This window comes from Pundamilia nyererei, unplaced genomic scaffold (assembly GCF_000239375.1).
Source record: "Pundamilia nyererei isolate P.nyererei 1_Seehausen unplaced genomic scaffold, PunNye1.0 scaffold00028, whole genome shotgun sequence".
Classification (NCBI taxonomy): Eukaryota; Metazoa; Chordata; class Actinopteri; order Cichliformes; family Cichlidae; genus Pundamilia; species Pundamilia nyererei.
The window spans coordinates 2331346-2354225 of NW_005187429.1; the positions used below are offsets into that span (position 1 = coordinate 2331346).

The 22880-nt window shown below is 40.5% G+C and overlaps 1 protein-coding gene across 2 annotated transcripts; it reads right to left on the reverse strand.

Moving 5' to 3' along the window:
- Positions 1-220: 220 nt before the first annotated feature.
- On the reverse strand, positions 221-21840 carry nup153 (nucleoporin 153). Of its 2 annotated transcripts, none has more exons than XM_005728415.1 (22): positions 21679-21840; positions 16994-17210; positions 16631-16906; positions 14809-14948; positions 12875-13003; positions 11121-11237; positions 10911-10958; positions 10693-10746; positions 9592-9729; positions 9422-9474; positions 9027-9159; positions 8755-8916; positions 8487-8576; positions 8325-8409; positions 6115-6216; positions 5380-6027; positions 5057-5236; positions 3972-4916; positions 3112-3567; positions 2795-3013; positions 2520-2706; positions 221-1884 (listed from the first exon to the last, which is right to left on the reverse strand). In XM_005728415.1, the coding sequence occupies exons 1-22, from the start codon at positions 21805-21807 to the stop codon at positions 1797-1799; spliced, it is 4596 nt and encodes a 1531-aa protein (XP_005728472.1). In that variant the 5' UTR covers positions 21808-21840; the 3' UTR covers positions 221-1796. The 2 variants fall into 2 exon arrangements, with proteins under 2 accessions (XP_005728472.1, XP_005728471.1); XM_005728414.2 differs by having other exon boundaries at positions 16994-17213.
- Between the last annotated feature and the right edge of the window lie 1040 nt (positions 21841-22880).

Below are 22880 nucleotides of genomic sequence, written 5' to 3' on the forward strand. Positions count from 1 at the left end.
CTTAAAAGGAAACTGTGTCAACATATTTCAGCACCAGTGAAGCTGAAGTGCAGCTTTATTACTTTTATCCCATGAGGGGTCCCTAATATAATGTCCCAAGAGTCTAGGTGTTGTTTCTAAGTATACGCTGTTGACAGTGGGTGTGTGGTAAGCGTGAAGCAAAATGCAGTTTTTAAATTATATAAAATAATGGGACAAAAGCAGAGATGCATTATTTTTCTAATTTTATTGATGGTAATTACCCATGGTTTAAATTTTATCACTCATCCAGTAATAATCATGGCTTTAAAATTAAACTGACTTCCTCATCACCCAAAGTCACCCATGTCCATTTAAACACGCAATAGAAAAATATATACTTAATACTTTGTACAATACTGGTTTTGGTCCAAACAAAAGTGGATCAGAAAAGCCAATATACCTTTAGTCACCAAAGGCTCTCCAATTTGCATTTAAGCTCCTTTTAAATGGATTCGGGTAACTTTGAATATGGGAACTGACATAATAAATTCTAAAGACAAAAATGCTGAATGCGGAGTTTGTAACACAAAAAATTCAACTTCACAGATTAAAAAAAAAAAAAATCACTATTTACAGGTTTTTATAACAATATTCAAAGGCCAATTAAGAGAGAGAGAGAGAGAGAGAGAGAGAGAGAGAGAGAGAGAGAGAGATAAAGGGAGATAAAGGGAGAGTAAAAGGAAATCAGGAGGAGGGAGGGAACCAGAGAGAGACAAGGGGCCACAAGAAGCAGAGTTGAGGAGCGAACCAGAGAGAAATTAAACATGTAACAAGAGTTTCGAAATTACGCATTTACAAAGTCCTAAAGGAGGTGAACGAGGGCGTAGGCCTCCTGCCTGGTCCATCCTCCGCAGTGCATGGATGCGTTTTCCCCTCTCCCACACCCCGCCCCTCCTTCCGTCCTCCCCTGGTTTTTGTTTTAAACATTCATTTGCTTGTTCACCTGTGGCAGTGCTAGCTAGCAACCCAGGTGAAAAAAAGAAGAATTAAACAAAACTCTGTCGTTCAGCTGTCATACACACACCGCCACACAACCTCATCATGTACAAAGAAACCAAACACACCTCAAGTCTGTACATAAGAGGAGGGGAGAAAACAAGCACTCTGCATTCGTCACAAAGATTAAACGGTCATCCCTGTACATACAGCACGCTGCGCTGACGCTGCAGATGCATCTCCACCGGCACCCTGCTGCCTGTGACGGAGCAGCAGTTTGCAGGATTACCGCTGGAGATTGGCCGCACAGCTCTCACTACCTCTCTGCATATCACAGCTCATAGCCTGATCACCCATACTAATTAATAAGTCTACACTCTGCAGTTTTTGTCTTTGTAATTTTTATTACAAAAAGTCATGCCTAAAGTCTAGCAGACATCTGCCCGTGTTGAAAATATAGATATGACAGTCTTGCTTGTTTTTTTATTTTAATATCGAGTGTGGGGGATGTTTGCTTGATTGTTGTTCTCTAAGTCAGCGTCATTGTTCGGTCAACAGTTTTTGTGTAAGTGTCAAATCCTGTGGGGTGGTCTCACACATTAAAACCTCCCATCTGCATGTGAAAACCTGTGAATAATCAGCTGAGCCAAAACCCGACATAAACCTCGCCCACCCAACCAACCCCGAGCACAGAATGATGCGCCCAGTCTCTGCCCTTTTCCGAATGGTAGCAATTTCAGTGTTTGTCCAGTTGAAACCTTCCAGAACTTTATTCAGGCTTTAGTGGGGATTCAGTCGAGTCATAGTAACGTCTGAGTTCTTGTCAAGACCGCGACAATCTACTTTCTGCGCCGCACTGCTGTCTTGATCTTGCGCCCTGCGATTGCTGGCTGTCCACCTGAAGTAGCAGTGAATGATTTTGTAGACCTGTGGGAACAGACACAAGTCCCGTTAGAGCATCACCACATACATACACACATACACAAAATCATAAATACTTTGTGGCTGAATCTACTGAACTGCACATCAAATATCTGCACTGCAGACAGCTGACTCTATTTCTGAATACATATTATACAATGCTCCCCTGGGGGAGCACTTGAGAAAACATTTAAGCAAAAATTCTGACTGCCAGTGCTACCTCTCAGCCTGCTAGGAGAATTCATACCTATGGTATGAATTTCAAAATACTGTTTCACCTTGTCCTGAGGTGCTCTCATTCACAAGATAAGTTGAGGTCATTGATGGTCTTACTCTTCCAAGATGTTTTGACGATGTACCTATGGTATCAATTTAAAGGCCCTACGCCGCCTCGTTCTCAAATGATAGCGAATGACAGGTGCAACTAGTGACAGCATCTCACATACATCGATGGTAGTATCATTTTTCTATCTGATTTTTATTATTATTAACATACACTTATAGATAGCAGCCCAAATACCACTCTTTAAATATTTAATTTAGGATATTTAAGGCACGCTAACTTGGATTTAAGCTGTTTTGATGTGCATACACTGGGAAAACTTTACATATTAGCTGTAAACTGAGAAAAAGCAACATACCCAATATTGAAAGTCGGAGTTTGCCCAAAGTTGAATCCACCTCCAGGTGCACCTGATTGGGGAGCGATAGAGGGGTTGGCAGGGGGAGCAGGGGAGGCTGAAGATCCTGCTCCGAAAGTAAACACACCTGAGGTGTTGTTGGTTGTAGCTCCAAATGCACTGGTTCCTCCAAACTGAAAGCCTCCACCTGATTTAAAAAAAAAAAAAAGAAAAAAAAAGGTGTTACATTTTAATGTCACAACTAAAATCATGAGGCTCGAAAGCCAGCCACTCACCTGGTGCGGGATTAGCACCTTGCCCAAATACAGGGGTGGGGTTACTCTGCTGTCCAAAGGCCGGGGGAGGATTGGGTTTGGCCCCAAAAGCTGGGGTCTGGGAAGGTGTGGCTGGGAAAGGAGATCCGAAAGATGAGCCAAATGAAGGAGTTTGGTTGTTCCCGAACCCAGCAGAGGGAGCCGAGCTGAAGACAAATGGGGTTGGACCTGCAGATGGAGCTGTGATTGAAAAAGAATAGAAAACATAAATACATATGTCGATCATAAACAAATTGATCACTTATAATACCTGATGTAGATACTTCATAGTTACAGACCTGATGAGGAGGCAGCAGAGGGCGCTGCTGCACCAAAATTGAAGGTGGGAGCAGCAGCAGCAGCAGCAGCAGGAGCAGCAGGAGCAGCAGGAGCAGCAGCAGCAGCAGCATTGGTTGGAGAACCGAAGATGAAAGGCTGAGCTGGAGCAGGAGCAGAAGTGGAGTTGAGAGGCGCAGCTGAGGGGGCAGGTGGCTGGCTGTCCTGACTCTGGCCAAAGATGAAGTTTTTAGCTGGAGGAGCGTCACTGGAGGCCGCAGCAGGCTGACCAAACATGAAAGTGTTTGGAGCTGCAGAGGGAGCTGGGGCCGATGTGGAGGTGCTGCTGCTGCTGCCGCTGGCAGCACCAAACAGACTGGGAGTTGGGGTGGAGGACGATGAAGTGGTGGAGTTGGTGACATTGGTTGGTTTACTTGCCAGGAAAGAAAAAGCTGGTTTTGGAGCAGCAGAAGCAGGTTCTGTGCAGGACGAGATCATGACAGAGATCAATAAAACAGCAGAAAACAGCAATTAAACCCACAGTATCCTTTTAAGGCACCAACACACATGTCATAGCAATGAAAGACAAACAGATGTTTCCAGGTTATCACACATCCTGAGGTCTTAGTAATACAATGAGAGAGTAGAATGTTTTTTTTAAGCACAAAAGACCTACACAATCACAGGGTGAAAACGTGGATACTTTGGCATCTTCTTGCAAGAAAAAGATTAAAATTTTATAAAAATGAATCTACTGAACTGCAGCAAGATACTGAATCCCAGAATTGCTTAAGCATTTTTTATGATAGTAAAAGAAACTGCATGAATGGTCTAGAAACCACAATCTACCCAAAGTGCTGTTAAGTGACAGAAATTTAAGTACCTGCAGCACTTTTTCCAAAAGCGAAGGTAGGCTTTGGGGCTTCTGAAGATGATGTTTCATTCTTGTCTGTTGACTTTCCAAAAGTGAAAGCAGGTGGAGGTTGCTCTGTTGGAGCATTGGGCTTGCTGAACGAAAAGCCACCAGTGAAGGCCTGTGTAGTATCTGCATCCTTACTTGCAGCAGCAAAGAGGAAGGTAGACGGAGCAGAGGAGGTAACCGCTTCCTTCTTTTCCTCTGGCTTACCAAAGGTAAATGTAGGAGCAGCGGGTTCTTTAGCCGCCTGTGATGACCCAAAAGTAGAGACTACTTGTGGTGCACTGGTGGCCAAACTCGGCTCCCCCAATCTCCCAAATACAGACCTGGCTGTGGCTGCTGAGATGCTGCCTGAGCCGGTGTCTGTATATGCTGTGTCACTCGAAGATGTTTTACTGTTACTATTTTCTTGAGAGGAGGGAGGCGTGAAAGTAATGGAGGATGAGGAGGTTGTCGAGGTGACTGATGTTTTCTCTTCGGGTTTTGAAAGTCCAATTGTGAAGCCTCCCTTAGAAGAGTTGCCTTCTGTGCTAGAAGATCCAGTTCCAAACGCTATCCCACCGCTAGCTCCAAACTTAAACCCAGAACCTGCAGCAGGCTGGTCTGACTTTTTATCATCACTAGAGGCAGCCCCAAATTTAAAGCTCTCAGACGAGCTGCCAAATTTGAACCCTGATGTAGCAGTAGTGTCTTTAGAAGTGGTTTCTGATGAGGAGCTTCCAAACGGTACTCCAAATTTGAATCCACCTGATGAAGAAGACGAGGTCGACTCAGTGAGCGAGCCTCCAAATTTGAAACCCCCTGCTCCAGATGCTGAAGTACTGTCTGATGTGCCAAACTTAAAACCTCCAGTACTAGAGGCAGAAGATCCTGAGGTTCCACTGGCTGAGGAACCAAAAGTAGAACCAAAGGCTGAAACGAGAGGACACAATTAAAGAGGGAAAAGTGATGTAATGAAACAACAACACAAGAGAAAACCTTTTAGTACCCTACACACTTAACTAGTATTTACATGCTATTGAAAAATACTGCAAGTAGAGTGCATTTATTACCCTTGGGTTCCACTTTAGCTCCAGGTTTGCCTGCCTGACAGGCGACACACTGTACATCAGATGCTTTATTCTGCACAAGACAGACATCACATTCCCAGGCTCCCTCCGGCTTCTTGAACTTTTCTGCCAATCCCAACACAGGGGCACTGCTGGTTGATGAAGAGGCTCCTGCTGATGCTCCTGCACAGTCAATGATGAGATCATGAGGAAAATAAATAAATACATTTTTATATATATATATAAGTTGAAAAACTGCAAAGGAGAGCTGGTGCAACCTAAAGCCAAGATTCAGCAACAGAAAAGCAACATTTTTAATTCATTACCTGGTTTAGCACTCGTGCAGGCCACACACTTTGTGTCCTCTGCTTTGTTCTGCACCATACAGGTATCACATTCCCATGCACCCTCAGGTTTTTTAAATTTGTCTCCAAACCCGGTGAACTCTGTAGAAACTGCGGCTGCAGGAGTAGATACAGTCTTAACCGGCGAGAAGGCCGAAGAAAGAGTCAGTGAGGGTTTGAGTCCCGTTCCGGGTTTGGCCGTTTCGCAGGCCACGCACTTTACTGCATCTGGTTTGTTTATAACAAGACAGGTATCACAGTCCCAGGTGCCGGCAGGTTTGGAAAACATTGTGCCAAAACCTGTTGTGGTTGTAGTGGTAGAGGTGGTGTTAGTGCTGCTGCTGCTCTCCAGCCCAACAGAGGTGGAGGGTGACTGTTTACTGTCCATGGATTTGGATGAAGACTTGGGCTGTGGGGCTGCGCAGCAAACACACTTCGTGTCTGACTGCTTGTTCGGAACCAAACAGACATCACAGGTCCAGTCTGCTGAGGGTTTGAACAAACCACCAAACCCCGTTGAAGAAATGGAGGAGGTTGCAGAGGTGGAGGCGGGGGCAGTGGACTGTGTGGACGTCTGCTGGGGAGTAGCATCGCGAGCTGGGGATATCTGAGCGACTGGAGAGGCGAAACCTGAAGAAACCAGAACATTAATTAAAGCAATGAACTTCAAAGTCAAACATCTGAAAATTTTTGATAACACAAAATACAAAGACTAACCAGGGGCTTTGAGAAGATCGAGGACGCTGCCCTGCTTCAAGGTCTTGGCTGGTTTGAAAGGTCCTTCAAAGTCTTCTGTGCTTTTTTTTACAGCTGCTTTTACTGTAAACATGAAAACATGAGACCAAATACTCATTTCAAGGTTTCTCAGTTGATACAAACTAACAGGAAGCCAGAATTCATGATTTAGGCTTCAAAGAGCTCACTCCACAATTACTTCTAACAGGGTGACGTCATGTGCAGAACAGCGCTCCTCTGCCAATAAACGTCAGACACCAGCATGTGAATGTTAGAAAAATGCTTAGGCATAGAGGAAAAGTACTGAATTGGACTTGTAGTATGAAATGTTTTCCATACTCAATGTGAGTAGAAAGAAAGCAAACAAGTAGAGCAGGGTGATATGGCCAAAAATATTTATCACGATATATATTTGAAAATTTGCGATAACGATATAATTGATGCGAGACAAAATACAAAATACAACTCCACAACTTTACTAGCGCAAAAAAACCATCCATTTATTTTCACTTAAACAAGCAGCTGGTTTTAATGTGCATTAAAGCTATATAAAAATTTAACAGTGCAAATGCAAATTCCTTGCTGAAAGTTTAACCAAAGGCATTTCCAGTAGAAATGGGCTGACATATCCTGAGCATAACCACGTATAATATCCACTGAAGTTAAAAAGAGGTGCTTTGCAACATTAAACTGCAGTGTGCCAAATAAAAAAAGTCAAATACTTTTTTTTTTTTCAGAGTGCACCATAAGGTGCACGGGATTATAAGACACATTAAGCAAAACAAAGCAGTCAGATAAATCAAATTTTATTCAACTCATTCTTCTTGCTTCCTCCACTTCTGTACCATTGATTCATTAATGCTGTATTCTATCACAGCTGCTCTATTCCCATGTTGTTGCAGTATATTAATGACTAACCTTCTATTGTGGATGGATTATCTCAGTTGTTCTCCTGACTGAAGTTTGGTCCGTTTACAGCATCCTGCCATGCGATTGGCATTTGTCTCTAACCATCAGGAACCCTCACGTTAGCTTTTACTAAGTGGAAAAGTATTAGCGTTTATCCTGCAGCTTCACTGTTTATGTTATGCTAACATAGCTGTGTCGCTAGCGATCACGTAGCACATCATTATATACCAGCTAGCCCAACTTCAGTAACCCTACAAACGTCACTGCTGTTTAGTTTCCTGTCTTCATTTATGTTGGAAGTGATAGCAGAGCTGTACGTTTGAATTTTTTCAGAAATCTCTCAGTCAGAACATGCAATATCATGCTTAGGTAATTAGCAAAACTACCAAGCTAACTTCCGCTAACTTCCTGCTAACTTCTAACTCCGTTAAATGTAATAAATTCTGTTTTCATGGATGCCTGGAAGTTAAACTTCATAGTTACACCTGGTAAAGTACTTGGTGGGTATCTGACAGACAAACACCAAACCAGTTCCACATCACTGAAGTGGCACCATTTTTACAAACTGGGTCATCCGTTTCACTCAACGATCGGCTTTCCCCTTCTCATTCTCCGTTGCCGCCATGCTTTTTCAGCCATGTGCGTATGAAGAAAAAAGGCACTGCGCATGCGCGCTTTACCCATATTCTATCGCAATATTTTCTTTTCTGATTTTTTTAATTTTCTTGCCTAACATTGTACCGGTATTATCGTGAACGGTATAATATGGCCCAGCCCTACATACAAGTATGAGTCCATTTATCATAAATCATTTCAGTAGAAGGAACCGCGCAAAATGGGTGCTTCACTCTGACTGTACTGTGTCTTCTTTGTGGCTGCTCACCATCTTTTCTAACTGTCGTGCAGATACCCATCACACTGCACAACAGTCAAATTTCAGTACAACACACATTAGCAAGTGCTCACCAGCCGACACCATGCTGCACTTTGCTCAATACAATCAAATAGTGCTGCCAGCATTAATCTTGTGAAAATTAGGTTAACGCCATAACTGCATTAACGAGGCAAATATCCATTAACGAGCTAACCGCGCTGACACGTTGACGCCTTGCTGCCCTACGCACAGGGCAATCCACGGCAACTTGTTAACAGATTTGCCACATTAATGCAGTTATGGTGTTAACGTCATTTTAACGAGATTAATGCTGACAGCACTATTTTAAATATACTGTCACAATGTATGTGAAAGGGCCTCTGGCATTTTTGTGACACAAAACACTTACCTTCTGCTGCTATGGGCGTGGTCAGCTTTCCATTCACCATAGAAGGACCCAGCTTGGCTACAGGTGCACTAAAAGTAAATCCAGCCTACAGAGAAACAATTATCAATTTAACCTTCTAAAGCAAGGTTGTGTAATTATTAAAAAAGTAGAAAAAATACTTACAGAGGGGGAAAAGGAAGGTGGGCTAGCAGCAGTGGTTTTGACAATAGGGGAGGAAAATGTGAAAAGTGGTGTTGAGGCTCTTGGTGGATCCTGTAAAAAGTGAAAAGAAAAAAAAAACCCTAATTGGTGCTGACTGAAAAGCATTATTTCAGTCACTTACTCACCAGTAAAGTCAAGTTGAACTAGTTCAAAGTTTGTTTTGATGTCAATTAACAATTGAGACTCGCAGTTTTATGACAGAAAAACGCTTGGATGCTTTAAGACGTACCTTATCTGGGACTGTTTCCTTAACAGGAGTAACAGCCGGGATCTTGGGAGAGGAGCTAGTGGAAGTGTTGAGCGGCGGCAAAGGAGAAGAGAAGCTGAAGGTGGGTAATGCAGATGTGCTGATGGGAAGTAAAATGGCCGGGAGCTCTGGCACCTCCGCAACCTGCAGTCAGAAAACAAGCAGAAGCAACACGTTATACCTTTGTTTCTCTTACTGGATGAAGACCGTGATAACTTACAAAAAGATCACGATTAGATAGATCAAGATCTCACCTCATCTTCCAGACGTTTGGAGGAGGGCCGAGCACTGGTCTTCCCTCTCTTCATCTTTCCTCCTCCAGAGCTCACGCTGCTGACTGCAGGTGTGCTGGACAGAGGATAAACTGGGCCACTAGAACTCTTTGTGCTAAAAAACAACAACAACAACAAAAACAGGTATAAACAACCATTTGAATCAGTTAACTTGTCGTGTTTTCTTACTTTGAATAAATTGACTAAAATAAATTAATTTGTGAGATAAATTCTAAACAAGATTTTTAAGCAGGACATAAATCTGAAAATGTAAGAATAGTAAATGGACTGAGGAAACTGTTACCTCAGTTTCTCAGAGACAGGAACATCGTTCTTAAGTTAGACTTGAACCTGATTAATCAGAGTCACTGTTTTACCTTTGAGATGGACCTGGGGTCGCTTCAGGAAGCTGTGGTGATTGTCTTGTGTGCTATGGGAATAACGCAAAAACAAAGGGATTACAAACAGTTTTTATATTTGATATATTCTGACTGGCTACAGTCAAATACAGAAAAATCATGGCGGGAGGCACCACCGTGCAACTAACCGTATCTCTTGCAGTCCTGTCTACAGCTCGAGTCACTCCTCCGGGGGTTAAAGTAGGCCTGAAGGACACAGAGCGGTTTCCTGACACAGAAGCAGCAGGAACCACAAGTTTTTGCACCGGTGGAAGGTTAGAGTCCATCTGGATTTAGGAGAAAATAAATAAATAAAAATAGAGTTAACTGAGAGGGCAGTGTTTGATTCTTGGTCTTTTCTGTGTCCATATTCAGAAACAGTTCATTCCTTTCTACTCAAAAATGAAACCGATCTGAAATGTGAACATCAACTTCTCTAAACATACATAAAATTGTACTTCAAAGATAACTTTATAGCAATCCTTCAGATGCTGTCATAAAGAAATTGCAATGTGGACCCACAGAGGACTGTCAAGATTATATTTTAATTTAAAAATATGGGGTTCGTATCAGGATTGCTTATGTAAGACTAAAAGAAAAACAAAAATAAAATACCACTGCCTCAAGAGGCATAACCAAGAAAATTCTAGTAACTGCTTGGTTATATTTTGAACCATGCCAAGAGTAAAAGAGAAATTACACATGAAAGCCCTGGTTTGGGTAAGCAGGGTTTCTTGTTCAGACCTGTAAGGGTGAATACACCATTGTTCTGCACTGCAGCTGTTACAGCTGGCAACGCCTGACAGTTATTACTGAGGACAAGTTCATTCCAGAGCTGGCACAATTTAACAATGGACAGCACTTAATACAGCGCACATTAACACCATTTCATGAGCCTGCCAGAGTTTTGCTCACAGGTGTGTGAGGACACATAAGAGATACACACAGAGTGAGGAACAGCTGAGGAGACTCCCGTTAATAAGCGTAAAGGAGACCAAACCGGTAGGGGACAAAAATGACATGAAGACAAATTGCAACAAGTGCTACTGCACTTGTACAATGATCTCCTGTTTGTATCACTAAGCACACTGCAGAGGACACTTGAGAAATGTAGATGTTGATCTGCAACCACAAGCTTTCACCCACATTCAACACCGTTATTAACGAACCAGAGGTACAAGGCTAAAATTGGACAGCTATGAGCTAACTAAAATTTTGATGGCCACATATATTCTAAAACTGGTACTTACCCGTTTCCTTTTAGACAGGAGATGTAACGCATCTGGATTTACACCATCCACTGGCTGCAAGACAGAACTCAAGTGAGAACTTTTTGGGCTGGATGTGGTGTCAGTAAAACAAAATAATATAAACCAGCTTCTCAATGTCTGGGGTGTTTATCCTCACATCATGTGCTGCAATGTACAAAGTGTCACAGATGTGTATGCTGAATATTAAAAGCTCTTACTGGTGACAGTAAGGGGGATGAGGCTGCTGCAGGGATTCGCTTGGCATCCTGTAAATGAAGACAAATAAATGTCCATCAGGTTTAAAGATTTTAAGCAGGAACACCTGCCAGAACATTTCGACAATGTTTATATTTGCATATTCACTTCCGTGTGGGACACCAAACTAGTATAATAAAAAGTATAATTTCATCTTGCATGTGTGTACTCACAGCAAGTGGGCTCGACATGCGCTCCAAAGACTGCAGGATGCGTCTGGCTGTGGCGCTGGTTACCCCGCAGGGCTGAGCACCAGCAGGCTTGGCCTTGATCTGTCTCCTCACCGGGGCCTGCATATCAGATAAACTACTTCAGTCTACAGTTTAATCAATATTCAAACTATAATGTCAGTATCACAAACAAACAACTTACTCCAACATCTTAAACATGCTCTGTGCAACATTTGTTGTTTATTAAACAGAATTATTGCCAATATATGAGCATATTATACCTTTAACACCTCTAGCATTTTACACCCAACAGCATGTGGACTGGTGTCTGTGCGCAGGACAAAAATTGAATGCTGTGCCTCCTTCTCATTCACATCACCAAAAGTAAGCAACAACAGCTTTGAAATGGATTCCAGTAACCACTTATATATTTCCTTGTGTTGCCAAATACACCGTTTACAGCGATCATCATCATTTGTATTATGGTGGGAAATCTTACATGGCAACACATGGATGCAAACAGAAACATGAATACCAGAATGACGAGTGGAGCTGAGACAGAACACACATTGTAGCTCGGAAAGAGAGAACGGTGAGTTGAGACAAATGAAGGATCTTACTGCTAACCCAGGAACTACCTCTGTATCAAGAACTTTGTTTAGTTACAGAAAGTCTGACAGAGACCAAACTGTACTTTGCATATTATGCTGCACAGTGGTCCCCAAAACGGGCCACCACAAACCTATTCGACCACCTATGAAAGAACCATATAAACGAATATGGAGCAAGTTTACGAATGAGAAACAAAAGAACCATCACATGGTCAAAATAAATCCTAGAGTGAACCTTTAAGGTACAATGTTTATATTTGATGTTTTGTATAATAATATTTTATGCTGGGTCTTTAATCATTTAGTTTTAAGAAGTATTTTAGACTTTATAAAGTCGCATTTTTACATTCTTAAACAGTTGCTCATGAGTTTTAAATAAAAGAGACAAATAATCGTATATGAATGAGTACTGTTCAGTCCTGAGTACAAAATTTCTCATGTAAAACAGAAACATATCAGGATATGAGATTTTAATCATACCACACAGTCCTAATAGCTTCCACCAAACAGACTCCAACACAAACTCAACAAACACAAAACTGCTGTGGTTTTGAGTGCCATTTTGTCAAAGGCAACATTAGCAAACAATCAAGCCAAGGTTGGCTAGCTACGTGCTACATCTGGTACCAATCACTGTGGTCACAAAAGCAGATAATCCTAACATCAGCCAGACAAAAGAAGAAGAAGAAGAAGAAAAAGGACTTTATTAGTTAAAACTGTCTACCTGGATAAGCCGGACTACATTACACTACCAGAACAACAGTCTACATTAGCAGGGCATTCATGTGTTTTTCTGGATCAAACCCGACCCTCAGAAACTACAGCAAACTACTACAATGTTAGACAATCCAAAAACTCCTGATATATAGACACTTTTTTTTACAAGATTAAAAATATACTTCAGTGCAACCCATGTTTTCACTGTTTTATTCAACACAAGCTACATTAAAAATAAATGCAAGCACACCTGTAAATGTAACAGAGTGAATGCATGAATATTATGTTTTACAAGGGTGTACCAACCAAATAAAAAATAAATAAATAAAATACAACACATAAGACCTACTGCGATAGACTGCTACTCGGTGCCATGGTAACAATAAAAGCTTCTGTTTTAACACCATACATGACCATCATCTTGCTCACCTGATACGGTGTTCCAGGACGACTGCGCAAGCTCCTGACTGCAGCTGCACCACCATAGGTGGTCTTCCCGGGGTAGAAGGGTGAATCTCCAAGCTGGCTAGAGTTCAGCACAGTGCTGTTTAAAGTGGACTGGAACGGAGGAAGGTAAATATAATTCTGAGTCATTTTTTCATACATTCCTAAATTAGTTATGATCCTAATTTATGAGAGGGCTATTTGTTATGATTTACTTTACTTTAACTCATGAAATAAGAAAAACATTTCAAAATAAATCAAGTGCAAAGTTAAACTGCAAATATGTGTTATAGTGCCTTCAATATACAATGAAAGTCAAAGGTATACTATGACTTTTACTGGTCAAACCATAGCTTTCACATATTCTTAGAAGTTAATTTATTATAATCTCATGTGGTTTTACAGGGAATTACTAACTGTTACATTAGAGCTTCCTAAAACATGTCCGACAAGCTCAGACTTGTATTAGGCGTTACTCTTACTTTGTTTAAATATTCAACTGTTGTTTTGTCTTGTTAAAATCAAAGATAGACTGAACAGCAATGCTACTTGCTATGAATTGGTTGGCCTCAAAAAGTAAATGTAAAGCAGCCTAACATTACTAAAGTAATCTTGTAAACAAGATATTGTCTCTTAGAGGGATAGTAACAGTGATTTTACATATTATCTAGGGCTGCCACGATTAGTCGACTAGTCACGATTACGTCGACTATCAAAATTGTTGACGACTAATTTAATAGTCGACTTTGTAAGATCCCAAAAGACGCAGGAATAAGTAGTAGAATTTAAGAGTGTAATAGCGGACTGAAACAGAAGATGGCAGCACTGCATGTACAAGGATGCCAGCTGCCGTTAAACCCCGAAGAAGAAGAAGCTGTGTCCCAGAATTCATAGCGCGGCCCTGCTCAGTTTCCAACAATGGCGGCAGCTAGTTAGTTTTAACTTTACTCTTATTATTCTTTCTGGGTCACAATAAACGTTTAACATATTTTCAGGCGAGAATGTAGCTGTGTAAACCTCAAATATCTGCTCAGTTTATCAAGACACCACATATTTTCAAAAGCGCTCTGACGTTTTCTGAGACGTCTGTTACCCACTAGCTCGATAGCTAGCCGGGGGCAAGGCTCACTAGAGCCGTGAGAACACCGAACTCCCGGCAAATTGTTTTCAAACCCACCGCCCTCTTTCGCTACTCAGGTCAAACGTGATGTACAAGTCACTTAGATAACTTAACAATGTTGTTTGGCTTTTTTCAGTATTTTATTTGTTCCTGAGTAAATCGGTTTGGCTGAGATTAAAGTTATAGTTTTTACACAGATGTATAAACGTCAAGCAGACAACTGATCATCAGAAGTGTGAGATGGTAGAGAATATACTCCAGTGTCCTGTTATATTTTAGATAGCAAGGAGCAGATGGCTGAGTTTATTAAACTTCACCGAGACAATCAGCAAATTTCATTAAAATGTAATAAACTATCATCTTGTCTTTATTTTTAGTTAGCACATACCTTAAACACTTAAAACTGTAAGCTAATGATAGTTATATAAGAGCAGATGCATGCTGGTGCAATAAGCTGTACGTTGTACGTCCAATAGATGCATGATCTGATTAGTCGACTAATCGTAAAAATAATCGGTAACTAGTCGACTATCAAAATAATCGCCCTAATATTATCCAACAAAAATATCACTGTAAATTTATAATTTAGAGCTCGAAGGATCAACATTTGACTGCACTTCGAAGCAAAGATCAGCACATTTACATGAAGCTGTTGTGATAAGCAAGCTTCACCCAATCATGTTCCTCACTCATCTCATGGCACCCTGGTAAAACATGTATGAAACTCTTTTTTTAAGAGCTTTTTAGAAACATTACATGCTGAGAGATTCAGGATCTTGTTGGACAGACAAACACTCACATTGGATGATGTTCCAAAGACAGACAGGTTGAAAGCAGGCTTTTTCAGGCTGGACTGGGAAGGTTGAGGTCCAGAGTTTGTTCTGTCTGTCTCCGGGGACCAAAGCTGAGGAAGTGATGCCGTTTTAGAAGTGGGGACATCTGAAAAAGAAAGAGATACTGAAAATCTCTATAATTCAAGAGAGCACTAGTGTGTTAATCTAGCTTCTAGCCGTGGCTCTATCCGGTTGTTCAGTCTGACGTCACTAGCCGTGTCTGGGTCTAAACTCCGCTGCAGGTCCATATATCAAACGATCACTATGGCATTACTGAGAGTAGAAAAACTGTCTAAAGTCTTTCATCTTTAATAAAATGATCAGCGTTCTGCTCTACCAGGTGTAACAATTGAGTTTAACATCCAGGCATCCATGAAAACGGAATTTATGACATTTAACGAAGTTAGAAGTTAGCAGGGAGTTAGCTCGCTAGCTTCTATCTAAATACAATATAGCATGTCCTGACTGCGGGGTTTTGGAAACAAATTCAAACGTACAGCTTTCTTATCACTTCCAGCATAAATGAAGACAGAAAACTAAACAGCAGTGACGTTTGTAGGATTACTGAAGTTGGGCTAGCTGGTATATAATGATGTGCTACGTGACCGCTAGCGACATAGCTATGTTAGCATAATATAAACAAGCTAACTTTTTTTTCCACTCGATAAAAGTTAACTTGAGTGTTCTCGGTGGTCAGAAACAAATGTAATCGCATGGCAGGATGCTGTAAAAGGACCAAACTTCAGCCAGGAGAACAACTGAGATAATCCATCCACAATACGAGGTTAGTCATTCATATACTGCTGCATGGGCTGGGCTGTAGTTACATCCTAAGGTTTTAAAAACTGAGCTTAAATAAATGATTAGCGGTAATAAAAGCCGAGGGAGGTCAACAGGGATCACTGACTGTTTTAGGAGCTTTTTGAGATTAAATAGAAGAAAATACATAACATTAAACATGTTAACAACACAAAAGCCATATTAAACGCAGACTACTTTAGACCCGGAAGTAGGATTCGTCGCGTCATCACTGAACAACCGGATAGGGCTTAGAAAATCTGTCCAAAACGTGTGGGATATAAAATGTAATTTATTTATTTATTTTAATTACAGCACTTTGTTTTGGTTATGTGGCTGAGTTGTTTGTATATACTAGATCCCCTCTACCTGAACTGCCCATCCACATATGCAATACTTATTTGATTGCATTTTAATCTAAAAATGTATCCAAAAAGCAAAATCACCAGTTCTGCTTAGTCTGAGGCGAGAAAAACAATGTTTATAAGAAGATCATAAAAATCAACTCAAATTATAACTTTAACGTCAAATCTGTTCAGACTCCCTTTCTTCATCCTGTAATTACCTTACTAGCTGTGCTAAACATGGTTTCATCCCACGAACAAACAGTATTCAAAGGGTAGAGTCCTGGAATAAAGAAATCAGCTTTGCATATGCAAATGTATGGAAGTCCAACACATTGCGGTCAAGGCTATATATGGGGTTGTAGTTGTGTGTTTACATTTAAACAACAGTAGCCAAATAGTCTGAACACAGACCGGTTTAACGGCACAACAGATCCAAAGAACTCAACACTGAGGCTCAATTCACTCATCAACTGAGAATTAAATTTCTTCTAACTGCTCCACTATCTCAACCCACTTTGGAGGAAAAGCGAGTATATGCAGAACATTGCGGATTTCATGTTTGTAGCTGCCACTTTTTAAATATTTACATTATGTCAGATTACATTACAAAACACTTAAACACACAAATCTGCCATCTATCTACCCTTGTCAGATGCACGGGAGGAGAATCCACTTGTGGTGGAGATGTTATCATCTTCATGCTGTGACAGGTTATCCTTAATCTCTTTTACCAAGGAAAAGCCAGTGGAAAAGGGTCCAGGGGCTGAGGAGGTGGAGGGCTGTGAGAAGAGGCTACTGGAAGCCCCCAAAGTTGGGGAGGAGGCATCCAGTGGGGTGAAGTGGAGATGGGAGCGACTAAGAGGAGGTCGCGAGAGCACATATTCCTGAAAGTTCAGGGATGCTCTGCTTGTTGAGGGCTCTGTGTAAGAAGGACAAATGTGACAGGTGAGCTCAGCAATACAAAAAAAATATCACCACTAACCATATGATCTGAAAGACCCCTCACCTGTGTTACTAGTACTTGGCTCTGGGGAGTCACGTCCATCGAGGGGAGGTGGTCCCTCTTCGCTACCATTAGGAGGAGGAGGCGGTTTGCAGTTTTGCTCTGTCCCATGTATATCCACTCCTCCTTCAGGAGCATCGCCATTCTTGAAATATTTCTGCAGCCAGGAAGGAACGATGCTCTTTACTGTGTCTGTCACTCGACTGATGAGGCCTGACTGCTGCTGATAAAACCAAGAGGAGGGGAGAGGAAAGAGTCAATAAGGGTGTAAAATAAATTTAATTTAAATAATATTTAAATTAAACATAAAAAACAAACCAAGTCAGTATTTGCAGCTGTTTCATTTGAAAATTCCTTTGACAACTAGCACTGGACACTATGCAATGTATGTAAAATAAAATTCCCTGCTAAAAGTGTTGCTAGTTGAGTCTTGTGGATTTTTCACTTTTAACACCAAAACACAAAAAATCCCATGCTCAGTCAAAAGACCTAATAAACTTGTGGTAAATCAACTCCACATAACCGAGTCATAAAAACCCTGGACACTGCAGATTAGCAAACTACAGCTATACATTGGATTTTTTTATTTGAATCAAGTGCACAGCCCGTCATTTGCAATGAGACTCTATTCGTCTTCACTGGCGCAAAACAAAACAAGCACAGAAATTGGGTCAGGCACTGTGCATGCTTCTGTGAAACACTGAGCAAGTGACGTTCTGCACTGTACTCAGGTCAAACACTGGATGAATTCCTGTCGATGCAGAGGAGTCAAATCTTCTAAATACCATGCATAGAAAGTAAATGCATTTCAACACCCCAGTTATACTGGGACACACATTTTATGATTTGTAATTTTTTTAAGCCATCTCTGAGAACAAAACAATCTACAATTAATTTAGTTCCCCTCATTCTTGTCTCCCTACTCGGTAGCTCATCAGTCTATGCAATTTAGCTCTGGGCCTTGTATTCCAACTTCCCCATCTTGGACTGCAGTTGACAACAGCAGTCCTTAATTTGTCCTGCAGAAGAACTGTGATTCACTTTAACTAGAAACTACAGCAACTAGAGAGCTTGGTCATGGACCTCTACACACAGCTCACTAAGGCTACAAAGCGAGCTCGACCATTAGCAACTGCAGTCCACAATGATGAAACTTATCCACAGCAGGAGACACTCAGTGGAGAGCAGCTAATTAGTGCTTAGTGATTTTTCCCCGAAATATAAGCTATGATAATGCAGGTGCATTATCATAGCTTTTATCAGAAGTTTAATTATTTATGAACATACTACAGGTGACAATTTGTGTAATTATTAAACCACAATAAACATCGGTCATAATTTGACATCTTTGAGTTAAAAAGTCATGGAAAACAATTAAACACAGATAAATTAAACTTTTTTTGCATGTTAATCTATAAGTTCTTACATTTTAGAATTTTTTTTTAATAAAAAAATTTGAACTTTATACAGGTTTTCACATGGCACGTTACAAGTTAATAATTTATGCCCATGAGTAACTGCTATTGCAGTGTGCATATACTCCCTGCCTCTGCCACAAAATACAACCTAAACACAAGGAACACTGTGCCCTCATTGATAGCACTCTTCTTGTTTTAGTGTAAAGTAATGACATAACTGTAGTTCTGTCTCTTTGGCATACTGGCAAGCTAATCTTCATACTAAGAAGGTAAAAAGGGTGTTTTCACATATGGATTCGATCTTGGGAAATTTTTCTACACATTAATCAATTAAAATGAAAAATATCCACCCAAAAGTTTGTGTGAGGTCAGACTGAGCTGATGTGAGGACAGTCCAGTGCACTATTGAGCAGTCTTGCCTGCGTCCTAACTCATTTATGCTCTGCTAGCTTCATCAGCTAAACCAAACAGAATATTTCCAGCAGTGTTAATATGTCTGATATGAACCATTTCATACTGACTGCAAAATGTGAGAAAAGGAAACTTCAGAAAGCATCCTGACCAGAGACACCAAATGTGAAAACAGTTCCAGAGAGAGGACTGACCGATCTCTCAGCCTGTAGCTAAGTTTAACAAGAACCTGCCAAATTTGAAGCTATGTGGCAAACAGACTTTCAGCACACAGACCATTTTACTTTTGGTTTGTTCTTAAAAACAAAAGAAAACAAAAAAAAAAAACTCAGCCTAGCAGCCTTATTTTCAGTGTGTAACTTGAAACAGCAGGTGAAAAGATTAGTCTTCTTCAGATTTAAGCTTTTTGAACAGGTGATGTGATAAGTGACTAAGTGGATTCTAAATTGGTGGTCTTTTGATGCAAGAAGATATTTATTGAAAACATTTATTTAATGTAAAATCTGGTGTTATTGCTGTACTTGGGTGTCTTCATATTAAGACATCAATGCTGTTTGTGATAAGAGAAGGCAGAAAAGGAAGCTCTGAGGAAAAGCACCAGCTTGCAAGTGCATCTCTTGGAGACACCATGTACCCCGCAGTGACTTTCAACACTTGATAAGCTATATATGCTCCTTCCTTCCTCCTTATCTATGCCACACACCTGTGGGGCACCCTGTACTTTACCCTGTGTGCAAATACACTAGTGTATTCACATGTGTATAAAATGTGAAAAATGAGCATAAGCACCACCATAGTGTTGCTTTAAAAAAAAAAAAAAAAATCATAACTGTAGACACAGTAGCATAGCTAAGACCCAAGAGTGTTGCACGAACTGCACGTCAACCTCGAGAAGCCTGAAGTGAACAATATCTAATTAAATTTGTGCTCTTATAGTGAAGCCAGCCCGACTGTTTTGAAGAATTGCAATCCTAGAAGTGAATCAAGACAGAAACAGCACAAACACTGCATGTCTTACCAAGCTCCTTCTGCTTTCTCAACAAAGTGTTGTGTAAACAAAACTGATGATGAAAAATTAAACCTATCTTTTAAACTGTAAATACGATTTGGGTAATTGTTGTTTGAGGGTGAATGAGACTTTACTTAAATATGAAAGTTCAAACACTTCTGCATCATGTGCTATTGAATCGATGCACAATTTAAAAATACTTAACCTTGACTCGCATGTTACAGAGGTGAAAAACTATTCAACTTCTTTTTGTGTTTCATGCCACAGTTTCATGTACTTGTTACCATGAATGCCATTTCTATTTTAAGACTATGTGCGAAGTCAAAAGGGTACATTGCCATGGGATCAATGCTGAATTATGCAAAATCTGGGTTGCTGATTATGTGAGATATGCTGTTAAGAGCTGTAACATGACACTGGCACGACAACAACAGAGCTTGGAAAATTACATGAATCTTCTTTTTCTGCTGTTGGTTAACTGGTGCTTTTAGGTAGAAGTGTGAATGTTTTTCTGTGTATATGCATTATCCCTATAACAGTCTGGCGACCTGCCCAGGGAGTACCCTACCTGTCATTCTATGACAGTTGGGATGGGCTCCAGCCCTCTGCCCTTGTGACCCTGAATTGGATTCTGGTCAATTAGCAGCTTAATAAATCACTGCCACAACTTGTAAAGAGTCAAACATAGTCGTATGAATGCAATCAATTATAATGCTTGATAGAAACATGCTGATTATACTTGATTTGTGATATTACCTGATCCAGAGCATCAAACACGGGAGGAAAACAAAAACCATGAAACCCAGAAGAGTCGAATTAAAAAAATGTGTAGTATTTTGTTTGTATAATCAATATATCTTGATCATTAATAATATCTATCCAAAATCCTGTCTTACTTGAAATTCATAAACGTGACAACTTTGTGCTGGTGCTGATGATTGTACAACTACGACTATTAAAGACGATTGTCAAGGAAAGTCGATTGTATATTTCTCGAAAAAAAGAAAGAAAGGAAGAAAGATTTCCAGTTAATTTGCACTCCAGTAGACAATACACTTGTAGTTAACTGGAGTTTTTTTTAAACTGACAAAAACACAAAAGTACACAAGATAGTCTTAGCCACCATTAAGATCACAGGGTGGTTTTAAAGCCAACAATACCGCTGTCCAGGCGGCAAATATACCCACTAAGGTAACCATGTGGGTTTCCAAGCAGCCAATGCTCTCTGCGCAGTTCAGCTGGCTTTGATTTGGCTAACGGTGCCTAGCACTTAAAAGGTTTCCACCCAGCCCACCAACACAAGCTTAAAATGGAAAACAGTTATGTGTACCCCGAGACAGTTGTTACTTAGAACCAAACCATCTTGCCACGTCTACCTGCAACAGTATGACGCCTCAAAACTTAAGAACCGAGGACAACAATGCGCCGTTCCCCGAAACTAGCGTCCACTAGCACTAGCTCCATCGGCTAACGGCTAGACTCCTACTTCCTCGCTTTCTACGAACTTTGTTAACAGTTAAAAACTCACGACTTCAGCAAATGTTGGCCATCTCAACTTCTCGCATGTGAATGAGCACTTAATCAACACTCGTAACCTAATGTAAATGACACACCGTGTTGCGATTTGACTGTCAAGCCCGCCTGCTTTTGCTAACCTATGAGCTAGTTAGCTAGCCTTTAGCCGTTAGCATTTCCTGTGCATGCTAGCAGCGCGTGGAGGCCACGAGCGCTAACTGCAGGCCACAAAATGTCTCCAACTAAACAATAACAAGACCTCAAGAATACAAGCATTACAGTCACTGTACGGTCCTCGAAACGGGCTTTAAACTTAAATTGTTCATTCTGTTTACCTGTTTACTCTTGGCGTAAGGTTTAGAGGCAATATGATATCTCCTGCTTCTAATTTTCCCTCCACCCGTGGCCGCCATGGCTCTTTCGTCTGAGTATCTTTCGGTGTTTCGGCGCCGGATAGCTGTCATCCAACACAGTAGCCACTCTCAAAGGAACTATGGGAAATGTAGTCGCACAACCTAACAAAGGAGGTAAACTCGACAGGTCAAGCCTATGGCATCATGGAGATAATTATTATCATAAGGGTAATACGAGTAATTATAAGGACATTTGTACATTTACATTGACCAAAAAATAAAATAAATAAAAAATCACAAGTATACGGTTAAACAACATATATTTGTAAGGGGAAAAATGAGTTTTTTTCCTTTTGTCTAGGCATTTTCAGGATTTTTTTTTAAATGATGTTGTAGGGGGGAGGGATATGGAAGCTTGTTTCTGCCACTGAAAAAAGAAAAATATTTTCTGTTGTCTGTCATTCCAAATATTGACTTAAGAATTCCAAATAATTTCAGGTTACACGTCTCTGAGATTTTGAGACATTTTGAGATAAGGACTTTAGATTTTGACTCAGATCTGCCTGGCAAATGGTGGAAGTAAAATTTCATAGTAGTGTGAAGCTCACCTTATGAATGTTTGATCATAAATAAATACAGTAAACAAAGAGTTTAATTCAACACAAAGGTTTCAAGAATATTTTGGTTTGAAGAAGTGTTTAACAAAATGGTAAATTATTATGTTTGGACCTTTTACTTAAATAAAAGTAATAATCCAACTAAATAATAGTGCAAAATTGTAAAAATATAGGCTTATATGCATTAAAAGTAATAACTGTATTGTGGTCCGGAATCATATGCCAAGGTATGCAGGAATGTATCAACAACACACATCTTCACTACATCCATGAATCTTCTCTGTGAGCTTCCTCTTTTCCTCCTTCCTGGCAGCTCCATAGTCACCATCCTTGGTCCCATATATCCAGTATCCCTCCTCTACATGCCCAAACCATCTCAGCCTTGCCTCTCCCTGTGGTTTTATTTGGCAAATATTTTATGACAGACACCCTTCCTGATGAAACACCAACAGCTAACTTAAGTAATAAAAAATACATTAAAGAACAATTAAATAGTAATTCAGATAAACGATAGCTGCTACATCACCATATTTCATCTCACAAACAATTTGACCCATTTTGATTCTT